This window comes from Pteronotus mesoamericanus, unplaced genomic scaffold (genome assembly GCF_021234165.1).
Source record: "Pteronotus mesoamericanus isolate MK-2021 breed Mesoamerican mustached bat unplaced genomic scaffold, CSHL_Meso_final contig_100, whole genome shotgun sequence".
In the NCBI taxonomy this organism is placed as follows: Eukaryota; Metazoa; Chordata; class Mammalia; order Chiroptera; family Mormoopidae; genus Pteronotus; species Pteronotus mesoamericanus.
Window position 1 is genome coordinate 11,139,996 of NW_026554999.1, and position 21,128 is coordinate 11,161,123.

The following is a 21,128-nucleotide window of genomic DNA, read 5'->3' on the forward strand; positions in this document are numbered from 1 at the left end:
CAAAGCAATGGCTCTAAGGAAACTCAACGAGCTCAGCCAGCTCAAAGATAACTATGAGAAACTGCAGAGAAACTATCAGGATCTAACAGCAAACTATAGCAACCTGGAAAAGGACATAGAAACTATCAAGAAGACACAAGAGGATATGAAGAATACCATTTCTGAATTGAAGAACACAGTAGACAGAATCAAAAGCAGGCTAGATGAAGCCAAGGATTGAATCAGTGAGATGGAGGATAAGGTAGAAAAAAGCTCCCAGAAAGAACAAGAAATGAAAAAAGACTCAAAAAGAATGAAGAGGCATTTAGGGAAATGCCGGACAACCTGAAACACAATAATATCCATATAATAGGGATACCAGAAGGAGAAGAAGAGGAACAAGGGATACAGAACCTCTTTGAAAAAGTAATGATGAAAAATTTCCCCAATTTGAGGAAAGAAAACATGGATCCAGGAGGCACAGAGGGCCCCACCCAAGAGGGACTCAAGGAGGCCTGCTCCAAGACGCATCATCATTAAAATGGCAAATATCAAAGACAAAGAGAGAATCTTCAAGGCAGCAAGGGAGAAACGGAGTAACATACAAAGGAGCCCCGATACAGCTAAGAGCTGACTTCACAACAGAAACACTACAAGCCAGAAGGGAATGGCAAGACATATTCCAAGTCATGAAAAGCAGGGGCCTACAACAAAGGCTGCTCTACCCAGCTAGGCTCTCCATTAAAATAGAAAGGGAAATAAGGAGTTTCCCAGACAAAAGAAGCCTAAAAAAATACATGTCTACCAAACCAGCACTCCAAGATATGCTAAATGGACTGGTTTAAGAAGATGAAGGAAAAGAGTGAGAAAGAGAAAAACACAGGTACAAAGAGAAAAAATGAATAGGTTTCTATCAGTAATAACTCTCAGTGTAAATGGACTAAATGACCCAATCAAGAGACACAGGGTAGCTGAATGGATAAGAAAACATGACCCACACATATGCTGCCTACAAGAGACATACCTCAGAGCAAAAGACATACACAGATTGAAAGTAAAGGGATGGAAAAAAATATTCAAAGCAAATGGGCAAGAGAAAAAGGGAGGAGTTGCAATACTTAGATCAGATAAAAATAGATTTCAAAACAAAGGCCATAAAAAGAGACCCAGAGGGGCACTTTATAATACTTAAAGGAAGAATCTATTAAGAAGACATAAACATTGTAAACTTATGTAAACCCAACATAGGAGCACCCAAATATATAAGGAAAACCTTGGATGACTTCAAATAAGATATAGACAGCAACACACTGATAGTAGGAGATTTTAACACCCCACTGTCAAAAATGGACAAATTTTCCAAACAAAACATCAGCACGGATATTGTGGAATTGAATGACGCACTGAATCAAATAGACTTAACTGACATATATAGAACCTTACATCCCAAAGAAGCAAAATACACATTCTTTTCAAATGCTCATGGCAGTTTTTCAAAGATAGACCACATGATAGGACAAAGCAAGCCTCAGCACATTCAGGAAAATTGAAACAATACCAAACTTCTTCTCAGACCAGAAGGGCTTGAAACTGGAAATCAAACTCAAAGAGAAACTTCAAAAACTTGGAAACTCATGGAGACTGAACAGTACACTATTAAACAATGAATGGGTCAATAATAAGATAAGAGAAATAATCAAAAAATTTCTGGAAACAAATGAAAATGAACAGACAATAGTCCAAAACCTATGGGACACAGCAAAGGCGGTCCTGAGAGGGAAGTTCATAGCAATACAAGCTTACCTAAAAAAGATAGAAACATTTCAAATAAAAGACCTAACAGTACAACTTCAAGAACTGGAGAAACAACAACAAATAAATCCCAGAGCAAGTAGAAGGAAGGAAATCTTCAAGATTAGAGCAGAACTGAATGACACAGAGAAGAAAAGAACAATTCAAAGGATCAACCAATTCAGGAGCTGGTTCTCTGAAAAGATAAATAAAATCAACAAGCCTTTAAGCAGACTCATCAAGAAAGAAAGGGAGAGGACCCAAATAAATAATTTCAGAAACGAAAGAGGAAAAATAACAACTGATACCACAGAAATACAAAGGATTGTCAGAAAACACTATGAAGAAGTATATGCTAAGAAATTTGAAAACCTTGATGACATGGACAAATTTCTAGAAAAGTATAATCTTCCAACCTGAAGGAGGAAGAAACAGAAAGCTTGAACAGACTGATAATAGCTGGGGAAATTGAAGCAGTAATCAAGAAACTCCCGGCACGCAAAAGCCCTGGGCCAGACGGTTTCACAGGAGAATTTTACAAAACATTTAAGGAAGAGCTAACTCTTGTCCTTCTCAGACTATTCCAAAAAATCCAAGAGAAGGGAAGGCTACCAGACTCTTTTTTATGAGGCCAGCATCACCCTGATCCCAAAACCAGATAAAGACTCTACAAAGAAAGAAAACTACAGGCGAATTACACTGATGAACATAGATGCTAAAATCCTCAACAAAATATTGGCCAAACCACATCCAGCAATACATTAAAAAGATTATCGACCATGATCAAGTGGGATTCATCCCAGGGATGCAGGGATGGTTATATATACGCAAGTCAATAAGCATACATCACATAAAAAAAAACAAGACAAAAACCACATGATCATCTCGATAGATGTAGAAATAGGATTTGATAAGGTACAGCACGCATTTATGATCAAAACACTCAGAAAAATAGAAATAAATGGGACATTCCTTAACATAATAAAGGCCACATATGAAAAACCTACAGCCAACATCATACTCAATGGGCAAAAACTAAAAACTTTCCCACTAAGATTGGGAACACGACAAGGATGTCCACTTTCACCACTTCTTTTCAACATGGTATTGGAAGTCCCAGCCACAGCTGTCAAACAAGAAAAAGAAATAAAAGGCATCTAAATAGGAAAGGAGGAAGTAAAACTGTCAATGTTTGCAGATGACATGATAGTGTACATAGAAAACCCTGTAGACTCTACCAAAAAACTACTCAACCCAATAAGCAAATTTGGCAAAAGAGCAGGATACAAAGTCAATATTCAGAAATCAAAGGCATTTTTGTACACCAGCAATGAAAGAGAAGAAGAAGAAGTCAGAAAAAAAATACCATTCGATATAGCAAGAAGAAAAATAAAGTACCTATGAATAAATTTAACCAAGGAGGTAAAAGACCTATATGCAGAAAACTATACAACATTAAAGAAAGAAATTAAGGAAGATACAAATAAATGGAAACATATACCGTGTTCATGGATTGGAAGAACTAATATCATCAAAATGTCCATACTACCCAAAGCAATTTATAGATTCTACTATTAAGATCCCTATTTAGATCCCTATTAAAGATCCCTATTAAGATACCAATGACATATTTCACAGAAATAGAACAGACATTTCAAAAATTTATATGGAACCATAAACGACTCCGAAAAGCCACAGCAATTTTGAGAAAGAAAAACAAGCTAGGAGGGATCACAATACCAGACATCCAGCTATACTACAAAGCCACTATAGTCATAACAATCTGGTACTGGCACAAGAACAGACCCATAGACCAGTGGAACAGAATAGAGAGCCCAGAAATAAGCCCAGGTCTATAGGGGCAACTAATATTTGACAAAGGGGACAGAAGCATAAAATGGAGCAATAACAGCCTCTTCAACAAATGGTGTTGGGAGAGCTGGATGGCTACATGCAAAAAATTGAAATTGGATCATCAGCTGACACCATACACAAAAATAAACTGAAGATGGATCAAAGACTTAAATATAAGTCGCAACACCATAAAAGTCCTAGAGGAGAACATTGGCAGGAAACTCTCAGATAGCCCACGCAGCAATTTTTTCACCGATATGTCTCCTAAAGCAAGGGACATAAAGGAAAAGAAAACACAAGTGGGACCTCATCAAAATAAGAAGCTTCTGCCCAGCTAAAGAAAACATCAGCAAAATGAAAAGGGAGCCAACCATATGGGAAAATATATTTGCTAATGATACATCAGATAGAGGTTTGATCTCCAAGATATATAAAGAACTCACTCGACTCCATTCCAAGAAGACAAATGATCCAATCAAAAAATGGGCATAGGACCTGGGCATATGCTTTTCCAAGGCTGAGATACAGAGGGCCTAGAGACATTTGAAAGGATGCTCAGCATCACTAGCCATCAGAGAAATGCAGATAAAAACCACAATGATGTATACCACATCACACCGATGAGAATGGCCATCATAAACAGATCAACAAACAACAGGTGCTGGCAGGTGTGGAAAAAAGGGAACTCTAGTACATTGTAGGTGGGAATGCAGACTGGTGCGGCCACTGTAGAAAGCAGTGTGGAATTTTCTCAAAAAAGCTGAAAATGGAACTGCCTCTTGATCCAGTGATTCCTCTCCTGGGACTATACCCTAAGAATCCCAAAACGCCAATTCAAAAGAACCTATGCACCCCAATGTTCATAGCAGCACAATTTACAATAGCCAAGTGCTGGAAGCAACCTAAATGCCCATCAGTAGATGACTGGATCAAAAAACTATGGTACATTTACACAATGGAATACTACGCAGCAGAAAGAAAAAAAGAACTACTAAACTTTGCGACATCATGGATGAAACTCGAGAGCATTATGCTAAGCGAAATAAGCCAGGGAGCAAAAGACAAATACTAGATGATCTCACCTATAGTGGAACCTAACCAACAAATACAAAGATGCAAGGAAAATAAGACCAGCAACATTGAAAGGGAAAAAAACCAACAGAGACAAGAGTGAAGGAGGGAGGGGTGGGCGGGGGGGAAAGGAAGGGAAGGGGCAAGTCAAGGAACATATAGCAAGGACTCATGGGCAATACCAAACGGGAAGGATTGAGGAAGGGAGATAGGGGAGGGCGCAAGGGAAAGTGGTGGTGGGAAGACAGAAATATGTATTTGAAAAAATAAATTAATTAAAATAAAAAAAGAAAGAATTATCAAAGAAAAAATTTAAGAAAAAGAAAGTATGTAAATTTTGAGACAATTTTTTTCAACATATTTAAATAGGTACCATAGATTAACCAAAGATCAGCTTATTTTGTCAGGAAACTGGAGGAATACTAGGCTCAGTTTTCCAACCCCATTCAGCTGTGGGTTTAGTAACATATCAGTAATATTATAATCTTACTAAAGTTAAGAATAAGTAATAAAATTTCTTACAGTTTCTGGACTGAAAACAAAGTATACCTGTTCAGAACTCATTTTACGATTAGCTTTAATGAATCAAATTTGTTTTTCAGACATCATCTAATACATATATTTATTTCATAATTAAGGCCATATTTGATAGAAAAGGAAAGGTACTTTGCACTAGATAACCTAAATATTTTATGGATTTAAAAATTATTTAGACATATAGGCTCAAAATAAAAATACAGGGTAAAATATGTAACATAAATTACTAATAATCCCTTGAAGAAAATGTGGTCTCATAATCAAAGATAAAAATATTATTTACTAGGAGGAATGTCAATTTTTTTAATCCTAACCTGAGGACATGCTTATTGATTCTACAGAGATTGGAAGGGAGGGAGAGAAACAAAGAGAGAAACATTGATTGGTTGCCTTTTGTACAAGCCCTGGCTGGGTTGAACCCAGAACCTAGATATGTGCCCTAACTGGGGGTCAAATACACAACCTTTTGATGTACAAGACAATGCTCCAACCATATGAGATGCCCAGCAAGCACTGGAAATAGCCATTTTTTTTAAACGTATGTTGCTTAGCTTACATTCCAAACATTGTTTATTTAATTATCCAACTTACATTTCTTATATTCAAGCTCATTGATTCAAGATTCTGAGATAGTTTAGGAGATTATAAAGGCCATGTGCATGTAGTACAAAATCTTTATTACAATGAACATTGGATTAGAGTTCAAAAGTGATTTTTGAAAATGCTGGTATCTGTGTCTTAAAACAATGTTCATATCTAAATGTACATACCTGAGAAAAAAGGACTCAAGATTTCTAAGATAATTTAGAAAATAACCTAATTTTCTATTACTACCATTATTTCCTATTATTAAACAGAACTATATCAATTATAGTTCTAGAAATTATGTTTTGGAAATCGAAGCTTAGAATAATACTTAGGTCTAGAATATACAGTATACTAAATAAAACTAAAATGAAAATCACATACATGTTAAGTTCTTAAAAATGCACTCTTTTTTTAATCCTTAGATATCCCTGTCACGTAAGTGTAATACTTGCCATAGATGTTTGTGCAAGTAGTGCCATGCACAAGGGAACCTAGCCTGTGAGAAAAATAGAGAATGTCTCCTTCTCTATACTCCCATTGTTTAATAGGGACATTATCTTTAATTTACCAGGTAGGAACCTAGGTTTAGGCATGTTTAGAAATCTGCTCAAGATTATATAGCTGACAAACAATAAGGCTAGATTGGCTAGAATTGAAAGCTAGATGTGTCTGGAATTCACAATTTTAACAAAACACACTAATGGGAAATTTATATACACATATGCACACTTATATAAATTATTCTAAAATAGTTGATTAAGGGTAAATTATCTAATTTGTTCACAAGGAACAACACAGTGACTGGAAAATGTGTCTTTTCATACTAGTTTTATGATCAGGCACATATATACCAGAATTTAGAAGAGATGCTCATGTTAGGAAAGGAAACTTAAACAGAGAAACTTAAACTGTCATTGAAAAATAGCATAGCAATACTGACAACATATATTACAGAAGGTAGTTTATTAATAATTAGTACAAAGTATGGATGAGAAGGAAAAAATTTAATTAGCTTGTGTCCTCTTAGGAGAGAGTCTAATTCTGCTAATATCTGTCTGAGGGGGAGTACTCCAATGGTAACTACTCTTCTGCTAAATCTGAAGTGCAGAGAAAGTGACTTGCATACCCAAAAGAGACATTGGGAACAAAGGTTTTGAGGAATGTTAGAGTAAAGGAAGGGCCTGATCAACAGAGCTGGGTAAACAGTGCAGACTTAAAATAGGCAGTCCTTAAGCAGACACGAAGCCGTGGGCAGTTACCCAGATAATCCAAGGAAGTAGAGGAGGCAGAAAGTGAGAAACTAAAGATGAAATTATGGCTCTGTCATTTTAGCTATCCAAAATTTATCATTAAATTAAAACAATTTTGATATAGATTTGGAATTTACTCAAATTTAATTAGGGACTGAAGTAGATGAGGGCTTATATAGGGAAAGTTTCCAAATGACCCACTACTGTCCACTCTATCAGGGGCCTGGGAATTCTTAGACAAGGAAGCAGTGATTATCAAATCCCAGATGTGTTCACTAGGGAAGTATTTTTTGGATTATTAGACATGTTGGAGAAAAATATTCTACGCAAAATATTTTGTGAACCAGATAGAAAAATGTTGCTTTCATGACTGTACAACTAACTGCACTGACTCCACTACTGGTGGTTGATTAGTCTTTCACCAAACAAAAATTTTTCCTACTGTCCAAACTCAAAATGCTATTCTGTGATTTAGTTAAGGTACTGGAGAACATAATTTACAAAGCTGTGGATAATACAAAGTTGTGAGGAAAGATAGAAAAACCTTCAAAATAGATAAATCTTCAAAATAAATAAATCTTCAAAAATGTTTTGTTATGCTGAAACAGTCACCCCAGATACTACACTATGTAACAGAAAAAAATGTAAAGATCTACATTTAAATTTCAAAAATATCATTGGCACAGACAAAGGATGATTGTATTTAACAGTGGTACATTTGAAAAAATATAGTACTTTCACATAATTTATAATCTTCAGCTACCTGAGGAATCATCATACTTGGTTATTTCTTCTCATTTTATTAAAATATTTCTATCCTTCATATATATTAAATTAACTTTAAAAGCATCCTATATGTACTTTGAAACCCTTAGGGTAAAAAATCTATGATGAAGAATTATGCAGTTTAGGTAAGTGTGAGAACACCTTAAATATTTCTTTCATAGCAATTATCACATGTAATTTCTATAACATATCTGGTGATGAAGAATTTAGAAAGCTCAAAGGATGTCACTTTAATATATCTGCTGCCAGAAGAATATGCATAAATTAATTGCAAAGATTTGTAAATAATTAGGAACAGTTAGTTCTGTGTAATTTTATCTTTCATATAGAAAAATATATTCTGAAATTCATGCAAAATAATTAAAATCGCAACAAACCATAGTAAGAATGTCTTCATGGGGTGTCACAAATTAAAACAAAATGCCACTGATTAAGTTTCTCACCTGCCTAATACCCAGTCGGTACGCCACAATCCGATCCACTGCATCAGGATTCATTTGAGTCCACTGTAGACTGTAGGAGTAAACACGGTGTCTGTTTTGCCACACAGGATTATAGGTATCATAATAGAATTCTGGAGCGTAGGCCTTTCCTAAAATCAGAAAGAGTGCTTAAAATTGAATGATGACATATTACAATTAAATATACTTAATATTTTTGGCCCTTTTACTATTTCCCACTATGAGTTCCATAAATAGCTCTTGTATTTGAAAAGTCATATTATTAAAATCTAATCAATTTTCTGGAGAATTTTGGGAATATATGCAAGAGGATTTCCTGGTTGATTAGATGAGCAGTCTAAAAGGAAAAAAAAAAAAAAGAATAAAGGATGATTACAAGTTTTTCGACCAAAAAACTGGAAGCTTGGAATTTCTATCGAATGAGATGAAAAACTTTGGGAGGGTCAGATTTCATGGGAGAATATAAGGAAGTTATTTTTGAACAATTTGAGTGACCTAAATGGAGTTATCAAGTGAGATATACTTAGTCTAGAATTCAGGAAAGACCAGGTTTGAAGATATAATCTTGCTGACCAGAGGCATATACATAGATTTTAAATTTAAAGCCCTGAGATTGAAGATATTATCAACAGTGTGAGTAGATTGAGAAGTAAAGTAAGTCTGACCACTGGAGCAATTCAAATTTAAGAGATGTGGGAGGAGACTGGCTATGTGGTCTCAAGTATAAAAGCCTGAGACTGCACAACCGGTAAATAGGAGAAAAAATAAGAAACATGGCATCCAAGAAGTGAAAGAAATATGTCAGCAACTGAATGATCAAGTCTGTCAAAAAATTAATGAAAATAAAAAATGTTGTTTATATTATTCATGTTTTTAGTTAATAAAATGGAAATTATCCAAACAAAACAATAACACAAGAAATGTTATTAATAATAAAGTTATTTTAAGAATATTTGAAGTGCATATAATATATATAATATATTAAACATCTGTTTCTTTTCTTATTTGTCAAATTGAATAGCTCACAGAACATTTGAAATTATAGGTCCAATTTCCTGATATTCTTAAATGTAGATGTTTCTTTCACACATCCTGTTTTTTGGTTTTCTTTTTTTAACCAGTACTACATTTAGTTATTGAGTCAAAACTAAACACCTATTAAAATTTAGCGAGAGCCTATTAAATAACAAGTAGTATACTAGGCATTGAGGATAAAAATGAATAGGAGGTATGGCCTCTGCCTTCATAGAAATTGCTTACATTCCTCAGACTTTTCAAATAGCTTTGCAATTCGTATGGGATGATAACATAATAAGTTGTACATTTATCATCCCTCATTCAACGACCTTTCTTTTCTTATAATATTAAGTATTAAATGTCCTCTTGCATTTTTCCTTCTGTGTTTTTGTGTGCAGAAACATCTCTTATCTGGTTTTTGATATTTCTTCATTATTAGTCACCTATCATCTAAGGGTTGTAGAAGAATTGATTCATAAAAATTTATCACATACAAAGAATGAATTTTGAACTAAGAACAGAAATGAAGGTCTTTGTTTCCCTAGAGAGAATCATGAGGAAAAAATGTGAAATAAAATAAATTTAATTTTTGACAAGTTTAGTAGCAAAATTAAATACATTGAATTAAATATCTGAATTTTAGTAGCAATTGTAAGTCTCCTACATCAATATTGTGTGCATTAAAAAATGTTCTATAAATATCCATTCAGTTGAATTACAAATGGATTATCTACTCTATATAAAGAATATTGCATAGAAGAAGGTCTCTAGAAAAAGAACCGTCACATTCATTTCATTACTTCTTTTATCTTGTAGGACATTGTCACTTAAATGATAGCACAAATTCATGTTCACAAGAATAAGAGCAAAATGTAGATGAAAGAAAAACAGTATATTGAATGAAGAAATTGATACCCAAAACATCATTGACACCTTATATTTGAGACCAGATTTCCCAAAATGTTTTTAAGGAGATGTATATAGTAGTACTTAAATAAAGAGCGAGGGATTTTGATTAAAAATAAGCTTCCAAAAGTCCTACGTGAAGTAACGAGCTGCTTAAGAGAGTAATGTAAAAAAACCTTCAGTGTTTGCATTAGAGGGTGGTGTCTAGATTGAATTGAGATAAGAATCTCAATGTTTTTTTCTGTTATGTATTTGCAAGTGAAAGAGCAGTTGCTTTTGTTTTTTAATCAAGGAGGTAACACAGGGGTATTAGATTTAGTTCTAAGCCACATTTTTTAAAAATAAATTAATGTATCATTTACATAGAAACAAGGAGAACATAGAATGACAACTAGAGGCTATTTAGCATGGGAAAGAAAACGGGCCTTCTAAAAATGGGCAAATGAAGTTTTCTAGGAGTTGAAACTATCAAAGAGAAAGAAAATTAGGCTAAATATTAATCATATATTTAGAAGGAGATGAAGACCAGTGAGTGAGTTTTATAAGAATACATATTTACACTTAGAAATGTTCTACCAATCCTCTCTAAATATGGATTGGTTTATCTCAGTGAATTATGATTTCCCTTTACTTGGAAGTAATAGTCAATAACTAACAGCCATTTAGCAGGGCTGAGATGAATGACTGCCCACAGGATGGCAATTAAGTTATCTCTTGGTCTCAGATCTATAGGGTACTATGGAATATTGCCTGTATTATTTCAATTGTTTTGAGCATACTTATTTATAAATTCCATTCCATGTTTCTATTATCTGCAGTCTAATTTTATTGTGTTCATTGACTGCCAGGAGAGTAATTGGCTGAATGTCATAAATGAAAATTTAATACTTCTAGTACTGATAATTTTTCTAACTATTTCAAGGTTATTGAAGCAGCTTGACACTGAAATTAAAAAAAAAAAAATCCTCATGACCTTGTTAATAATATGAATTTGTTTATCAAGATCTAATTTCAAGGTAGTAAAAGACTTCAATATTAGACTTGAAACCATTAAAAAAATTCTAAAGAAAATACAGGCAATAAAATCTCAGACATTTCTTCTAGCAATGTATCAGATTTTCTGATACATCTCCTCAGGCATTGGAAACAAAAGGAAAATAAACAAATGTGATACATCAAACTAAAAAGTTTTTGCACAGCAAAGAAAACCATCAACAAAATGAAAAACAACCCACTGAATGGGAGAACATATTTGCCAATGATACATCTGATAAGGGGTTAATATCCAAAATTTATATAGAACTCATAAGGCTCTACACTAAAAAAACCAAATAATCCAATTAAAAAATGGACAAAGAACCTGAATAGACAATTCTCCAAAGAAGACATACAGATGGCCAATAGACATATGAAAAAATTCTTAATGTTACAAATCATCAGAGAAATGCAAATTAAAAGTATAATGAAATATCTCCTCTCACACCTGTCAGAATTGCTATCATCAATAAGTCAACAGACACTAAGTGTTCAAGAGGCTGTGGAGAAAAGGGAGACCTTGTGCTCTGTTGGTGGGAATGCAGATTGGTTCAGTCACTGTGGAAAACAGTATCAAGTTTACTTAAAAAATGAAAAATGGAACTGCCTATGACCACTGACTCCACTTCTAAGAATATACCTGAAGAACCCCGAAACACTAATTCAAAAGAACATATGCACCCCTGTGTTTACTGCAGCATTATTTACAATAGCCAAGATTTGTCAGCAGCCCAGGAGCCCATCAGGAGATGAGTGGGTAAAAAAGCTGGAATACTACACTGCTGTAAAACAGAAGAAAATTTTACCTTTTGTGACAGCATGAATGGACAGCTTAGATGGATGGACAGCATGGATTATGCTAAGTGAAATAAGGCAGTCAGAGAGAGACAAGTACCATATGATTTCACTTATATGTGGAATCTAAAGGACAAAATAATCTAACAAAGTAGAAACAAATTTGTAGATAAAGAGAACAGATTGGCAGCTGTCAGAGGAGAGGGGGTTGTGGGACTGGATTAAAAAACTGAAGGGATTAGGCAGGAAAAAAAAAAACAAACCCTCATGGACACAGACAAAAGTATGGTGATTCCCAGAGGGAAAGACAATAGGAGGTGGCAGAAGTGGATGGGGGGGTTGGGTAAATGGTGATGGAAGGAGACTTGACTTGGGATGAACACACAATACAACATAGATACAGTTGATGTATTATACCAGTGTCATTCCAATAAATTCAATAAAAAGTAAGTAAAATTAAGCTACAATCTCATTCTCATTTTAATAATCTAAATAGATCAAGTTGTAGTGTAAAATTCCATCATCATTTTTGTATTTAATTGCAGCCTATTACAAAGGCTTTCCAATGTATCTTTTAAAAATACTTTATTTTATCTGCATTAACATATCTTCATTTCACATGACTGACATGATATATAATTTTTAATATATTAGAAAATAATTTATAGATGATAAATTCCAATGTCTTTTGCAACAAAGAAATTTATAAATAGTATAGAAATGATGTTGATATACAGAAATTGATATAAGTAAATAATCAATTGCAGCAGGACCCATTTAAAATTTTGACTTTGATTCATGAAAGTAAAATAAATAAAGTTTCATTTTAGTTGAAAAATTGTGTCACTTTAGCATGAAAGGTGAAAAAATGTTTTCAGATGGTGCATAATAATATTGATCAGCAAAAACTAATTATTAATAAAATTTTTGAGTAATAATAGTTAAGTATAGATATATCAGCTTATGTCTCTGAGCATAATTTGTACTAAATCTCTTTTGGGTAAACATTATATAGAAAAAATATTTCTGATTTCATTTGAGAAATTCATCTTAAAATTTAAAAAACATACACACACAAGTTTCTTCTGTGATTTCAGAGAAAATTGTATTTAATGATTTTTATGTTCATTTTGTAAGAACCTCATTAAATACCAAGAATATATATCTTTACAAGAATCCTAGGTCTTACAACCAAACATGATACCTGCTGGTTGAACAGAAAATAAAATCATAATATTCTTTTCTTTTTAATCCTCCAGGTCTTTTTTTTTTTTTTTGTCTTTTCAACTAGCTTGCCAAAAAATATTCTTTCTCTTTTATATTCTAGTTTTCTTCTTCTGCAATATTGTTCATTTAAGTATACTAACTGAACTAGAACTACATTCATTATCTAAAGTGGCAGATAATTTTTAGATATATTATTTATGATTACATAAAGATCTTAAGTTTAAAAAATGTTCTTAAAGTATACATAGGGAAAATTTATCATTCAAAATTTTAAATAGAACCTATGTAAAAGTACATGCATTCTGTTTTGCATGTAGCTGTAAAAAAGTGATTAAATTGAGGTTGCAGAATAAGATATGTGTAAATTTCAAAATAAAAAATCAGAAGCTATGAACTTCTTATAATAAGAGCATATCACTCCTCTCGTCTGAAAATGCTAGCTTAAAATTTAACAAAAATCTTTTTTACATACTTAGGCTTACAAGCAAGAAAAACAATTATTTCTCAAGGGTCAAAAACAAAGAACTGAAAACCAAATAATAAATAAGAATCCAAGGGAGAAAAATAAGCGTTGTTGCTTTGTACCCTTGAGCTGGACTTTTGGCACATAAAAGATGAGGCTAATGAGCCTGTCCAAGCTGAGAAGCTGGAAATGAGGCCAATACATTTGGTCAAGATCAGTAAAAACAGCAATTTCAGACACAGTGTATCCTAGAAAAAAACAAGATGACAAAAACACTACATTCACAAAAATATCATCCTTGGCTAGTGAGACCACCGGGAGTGCTTCAGTAGATCCAACATCAAGTTGCTCTTAAAGGACATGCTTTCACTTAGACTGCAAAGATTTCTCCAAATCAAACCTCAGTAATTATGAATTCGAAATACAACATTAGTAACACAGAAGAAAATGTTCCTCTATGTGTGATTAAGAATGACAATAGACAGTAGAATTAGACTACAGATAATGGATAACTACAGATAATGAAAATGGAATTTATAAACACATATGAAATGAACCAATTAAAAAATGCAATAGAAAATAGTAAACAAACACTATGGGACCTATAAAAGAATAATAAATATTGTCTATTGGGACCAAAGTTAGGCTTTACAAAAGACATATCTAATGTCTTTTTGTTGTTCTTAAAGAAGAAAATCCTCAGACAGATAAGGTTGGTTCATGGAGAGATAAGAAAAGAGGAAATGTGTTAAGGTATGACCTTAGAGGGAGAAAAATGAATATACATTATAGTCAATGTTTTAAAACTCTCACAAGACCTGGTATGGCTGTACCATGCCGTACCCATCTTTCCTATCAGAGTGTGCACTTTTGAAGACCAGAAATGTTCTCATCAATTCTAATCACAATGGCTGATACAACACAAGTACTTAAATAAGAATTCAGGTCCCTGCTAATTTATGAAATGTCCTGTTTGATAGGATAAGATGTTTTATATTTACCTTATAGTTCACTTGTTCTCAAATTATTTTAACCAGTACTCACTTCAGTAGGAGAAGAAAATTTTATAATGAATCTACTGATTTTCATTTTTCAGTGTGAAAGAACTCAGTGATATCAAATAATTAAATGAGCATTAAATCAATATTCAAAAATGGTAAAAATGAAGGAATTTAACAAAAACACACTTGCAAAGTATCAAACAGAATATATTGATAACAATTTAAAACTTTTCGAAACTGTATTTACTGGTACGCAAGAAGTAGCTACAGAAATCCATGGAAAACTGAAACATTGATGATATGCTAATTAAAAGAGAACAAACAAAAGACTTCTAAAAGTCATTGGAATCACAGCTCTCTGTATGAATTTTTAGTGGAAGCTAACCAACACAGTTAAGTGCTTTGGAGTCAGAATCATACTGTGTTTGGACACATAGACTAAGGCTGTGAATTACTCATTATAATTTATTAGACATAATATACAGAAAAACCAATGTAACTCTCTTATTCCTTCATAGGGAAGAAGAGAGAACTTGCAGTTGTTGGAATCATAATTATTTCTTTTCTTGAAATTAATGACTCTTGAGTCATACTAAAAAGGAGAAATGCTTCTTTAGAAACTGGTATTTTTCTAAGTTTTTAATCAGGAATATGATATAAATCCACTTTATATTTTACAATTATAACTGGTAGGTAAGAAGAAAATAGATTAGATAAGTGGAACACTCTTCGCAGAAACCAGTAAGATGATACTGTGTTTAAAACAAAAGACCATGGACAAAGATGGGTGGGGGCAGGGTTGAATGTGGCAGGTGGGGGTGGGTGGCGCAGGAGAGAGTAAAGGGAGAAAAATGGGGACAAACTGTAACTGAACAATAATAAAAAAGATATAGGATATTTGAAATAAAGACTGATAAATTCAAAAATTAGTGCATAAAAACAAGTGGATACTGTGGGTAGATTCCTAAATTTTCGCTCTTCAGAGACAGAATGGGCACTAGAGTTTCCAAATGAGATGGAAAAGAACTGTTTGCATCTTATCCTGGAAAAGGAGTGAAAAATTCAATTACCTCTTGGTGTACTATTCTTCTGAGAGGTTATTGTTCTGATGTAAAGCCATATAAAAATGTTATGAAAGTAAGGCCTAAGGACTACTTTGAGAAAAATAGGTTTACTTTAGTGAAGTCAAAGGCAATTGTTTTAAAGGAATCAATGTACTCGTCTGTGTTGCCTATATTTGATATTCAATCATATGATATTTAATATTAGTCTTTATCTCATTGATAGTAAGTAATAAAGGAATTATCACTGAATTGATGGATTATACCTATTCTCATTTGACTAGAAATGTGGTAAACTAATATGAAGAAGAAATGGAAAATATGTAATACTTAACAAAAGCAACTCTTGTATCTGATAAAGAACAATTTATTCTAGAATCAAGGTGAATGTCAGAGCAACAATAAAACTGAATGCCATCAAGAATTTGTTCAACAAGAATAACTTGTCAATAGCTGTGCAGGAAACAAAAACATAACAACTAAATTATACAGCTGTGAAGGCAATAACAATGTCTCTCTGTTAATGATTAAGTGGAGTTCGTAAAAAAAAAAATATAAGACATAATAATATAACCTTACTAAATCCTTTAGGTTAAATACCTTTGTACTTGAGGTGGAGATATGTTTATCTATTATTTTCTTTTCCCATTTAGAGATAGCCAATATGGTTTTAAGTGACCAGTCATTGTTAAGACATTATTTTAAAATCACAACATAACTGGTTTTATTCCTCCCTTATGTGGATCAATTTTCTTCTGCTGGAGTCAGGACTGAGGAAACGACACTGAAGCAAACTGCCCAGTGACCACACGTTAGCACTCAAGGCTTTCCTTAGAATTCATAGTTCTGGAGATCAAGTGTACTGATTGGTCAAATAATAAAATTATTGACAATACTTTTAGTTTTTATAAATCACTGAGATCTCTATTGAATGCTTTTAAATTTGCCAAAGTGTAAGGTATAGTTGCTTTGGTCACATTATCATTTCCTTTGTATGTTATGCATTTTTCAAATTAAAACTGCTAAAGAACTAGGTTCCTCAGTCCCCAAAATGACCTTTTTGGAAGCAATTTGTATTTTAACACAATGAGTCACCTTTGACCCCTTTTGGACATTAGCTTTCAAAACAAAATATTTACACAAAATATTGCTTCACATAACAAATATCTATAAATGTCTTGGGTAGTATAAAATAAACATATTCATTTACCTGATAAGATTCCCACTTAGATAAATAGCTCTTTTACTCTATGACCCTGAATATATTTTGCCAAAAGTGATGTAAAATATGAGTAAGTATTTTTTCAAAATAGGCTTAAATTAGAATCTGATCCAAAATTTTTAAAAGATGGTTTAGACTTGATGAATGATTAACTTTCATATTTGGCATGCAAATAGAAAATTGGTAAGAGTTTGGAGGAAGCTTAGAAATAAAAACTGTAAATTCACTGATATTTTGCCTAAAAATATCTAAATAAATCTTGTGTATAAAAGCCACATGTTCCAAAGAAAAGTAATCTGGAGAGCTCCTCTGGGAACAGAGATCATTGACTATTGGTAAAGGAGAGGCCTGTATGAAGAGAAAGGAGAAAAGGCAGGTCTTTAATTCTACACTTCAACTGTCCTTTTGTATACAGCTCTTGCCTAAGGGCCTTTCCTTGCCAATACCCTATCCAGAATTTGGTACACATATCAGAATTTTATGCATGGGGTTACTGTTTAAAAGTTATCCTATTTAATTTAGCATTGCAACTATAGACTTAAGGAGCAAGAAAAATCTTGAGGGATAAAAACTGCATTTCAAATTTATGTAAGAATTTACAGTTTACACTGTACTTTGAAAAATATTAACTTATTTTAGTCTTTATAGAGGTTGGAAGTACAAATGTGCAAAGGGATATTACTTGGCTTACATTCTAAATCTTTTTTAATTTTAAAAATAGATAGATAGATTGATTGATTGATTGATTGATGTTTAGACAGAGGGAAGGGGAGGAAGAAAGGGCGAGAAACATCAATGTGTGATTGCCTCTTGCATGCCCCCCACTGAGGACCCGAACTGCAACCCAGGCACGTGTGCTGACTGAGAATCAAATCGGTGACCCTCCGGCAAATCTTGAAGGTTAATAAGATAATAACTACTGTACTGACACAGACAACTATCCTTGTCTGGCCTGCAGATTGTCCCTCAAAAGATCCAAATGAATATTTTATCAGAAAGAAGAGAGGTTACGCCACTCACCTAAATATACAAATAAAGCTGGTTTTCAAACTGAGTGGATCTGATCCCAATCTTCTTCACTGTATATTATTTTGAGAATGTCAAGATAAAATAAAATTATTAGAAATATCTTTTTGGAAATACTACAACAAATACTCCCAAGTCAGAGAGAATACAAATCTATTTGTTTCAATTTATATTTAAAAATACCTTTAATTAATAAGAGTACATGTCAAGTGTCAGTGGGTGAGGGAAGCACAAGGTCAGAGTGGCTATCTGAAGGGCTACATTTGGCTATGTCACAACGTTCGCCCTAGGTCACCTTCGTGATTCTCTTTGCTTGTATGTAAAGATTTATAGGCTATCCTTTCAAGAACTGTGCCACTTCTTTTATATATCAGAACCGTGTGTGTTAGTGAGCCAGCTCCCACAAATGCATGTGTATGGCAGCATGGGGAGCAGAGACATACTTGATTTTGAAGAAGAAATTCCATAGATGTCATTAAATTTCACAAGACAGAAGCAAATACAGAATTAAACAAACAAAGAAAAGATTATATAGATGGTCTGCAATTCCTGGGAAAAGCACAAATCTCCTGTCTGTAGTGCCTGCATCCTTGTTGCAAGTCTCCTGGTTGGAGGTAATAGTGAATTGCTGGGAACGCCCTGTCTGGTTTCAGGGTCTGTAGCCTCACTGACAGACATGAGGGCCCCAAGCTGGAAATAATCAAGGAGGCCTTGGGAAAACAGGATACTGAGGAGACGAAACCTGTCCCCCTAGCATCACTCTGCTTGGCCCTGGGATGGTCGGTTAGTCAAAGACAAGTAACATCTCTCAAGAGGAGGAATGACCTAACACAGACAGAGCCAATATTGGCAGCGGACAAGGACTTGGGGGAACACAAAGAAAGGGCAAAAAGGCCCGCACCCCTCGGCTTGGCTTGGACATGGCCGGAGTCCTCATTCTATCTGAAAGAAGTCTCCTCATCTTTTGGTGGCTCTGCCCCACCTGCCTGGCTCAGGCTTGAAACAATACTAAAGGCAGCTACAGCCCTAAACTGGATCACGTGGTTCCTAGGGACAATCAGGCCTAGAAGTTCCTCTAAGCATGCTTTGTTCTTCCCTCAAAAGCTATGATAATTAGCTCACACTGGGAAGGAGATTTACATTATTCATAGACCCTGACCTGAGGCAGATCTCCTGTGTTCTTCCAATTGTTATCTATGATCTCTGTCTGTTTTCAGTAAACATAGCCTTTTGACATTGATTGAGCTTTGCATCCATACCCCTGTGCATACGGTTCTCGATAAAAGCCTTTGGACAGGGGGGTTCAGGGCCTTCTCCAGTAGAGGGAAGAGCCATGTCCCTTCTCCTGGCAAACAGAGAAGTGTTTGCGAGGACTCATGTTTATCCCCCCATCCGTGACAACCCCAGGACAGACTTCACGGGATTCAGAGCCTTGTTCCCTCCTCATTTGGCTACAGACAATAACCTTTAGATCCAGGAGCACCCCACATGGTGCTTCCCATGACAGTGAATAATACACCCTTGTTCTCTGAATAGTTCTGTTTCCCCTGGCTCATTCTATGCTCACACCTAAGAAATGCTGCTGGAGAATCAAACCACTGAAGTATCTAGCAATTTAGAAACTCAGTTGTTAATTGTTACATGGACAGAAAGGAAACAGAACTAGTATCTGCATCCCCTTAAGTATACAGGAATATGTTTGAGCCAATATATGGAATAACCAAAAATCTCTGCTTATTTACTAGGGCCTATATTTTTATAAATCTCCAAAACTTTCCTTGCTTTTTCTGGCAACCCACAAAGACTTCTCACATTAATCCAAAAGCCAGCCACTTCAGCTTTCCTATTTATTCTTCTTTTCTTATTCCAGCTTCCATCAAAAGGACAGTCAAGGAACAGGCAACATATTTCTCCCTTGAGGTTGTGTGTAGTGTGGAGATATTCTACGTGAATCTGAATTCTGTAACTGAAAAAAAGTGTGTGCAAAAATACTGATATACAAAATTTCAGATAGGTTATGTCAAAACAAGGGAAAAATCCCACAGACAATGTAATATTTCGATTTCAGAGGTTCAATTTATTTTTGTTCAGTCTTGTAAAATCCTTCAGATACTGGATTTTTCTTTTCTCTTTTTTATACTACAAATATGTCTGTGTAGATGGATGAGTTCTCATGAAACTACCACAAAATGATTTTCACTGATGTCTTTCTATTCATGACTTCATAAGCCTGCTTCCCATGTTCTCCATGGTCACAGAAAATTTCATAACTACGGCTTCTGAAGCATTAAGAGAAAGCTTAGTCTAGGGGATAAAATAGTTCTTTCTAGGCTAATGGATTTAGCTGGTGGATTTCCTAAGATGCTACTTTCACTAAACGAAAAAAGATCCCTACTCTTCCCACTGTGAGTAAAGAAACTTAAATTATAATTTAACCCTGGGACTCAACCAGAATTAGTTTATTATATCATTACCTGAAAGTACCATCAACCCAGAACTTAATAAAAGTAAGGATTAACTAAATATCTAGAATGAGAACTACATGTATACAAATACAAATAAAGATTTAACTCAGATATAATAAATAAATAATAAGCTGCAAATAAATGTATTTCTTAAAGCTATGCATTTCCTAAAAACTTAATCGTTACAAAATATCTAAAAGCTTCGTGTTCATTGAAAGGAGCTTTGGTTGCGGTGTGTGGATGGAGGGGAACAGATGGATGAACTGACCCAGTGGCTCTCAGGCTGGGAGAACTGAATGTTCAAGGGTATACTTATGGGCCACATTAACTTTTTGGCAAGTGCTGCTGCTGCACATGTGGGTGGTCCACTGGTGAATATGAATGTGCTGAATAACATGTAGGCAGGGAGCAAGAGGTGTTCAAGTGAGTTGGAGAGGAGCCCAGAAGGTATACTGTTTATCTTCTAGGAACATTTATTTTCACTCAAACATATAACTTGAATTAATAAAGTGGATTTAGATGTGAATAAAGAAATCTAGTTATTGAAACTGAATTGCTGTGACTCTCTAAGAATAACTGAAAGATCTATGAAC

At 34.2% G+C, this 21,128-nt stretch overlaps 1 protein-coding gene across 1 annotated transcript in view; it reads right to left on the reverse strand.

The window, feature by feature from the left end:
* The window catches only part of MDGA2 (MAM domain containing glycosylphosphatidylinositol anchor 2), an 873,596-nt gene that overhangs the window by 93,756 nt on the left and 758,712 nt on the right, over positions 1–21,128 (reverse strand). Inside the window, exon 10 of the mRNA XM_054592473.1 lies at positions 8,300–8,448. Coding sequence (XP_054448448.1) covers positions 8,300–8,448 — 149 coding nt within the window. The remainder of the gene's footprint in view (positions 1–8,299; positions 8,449–21,128) is intronic.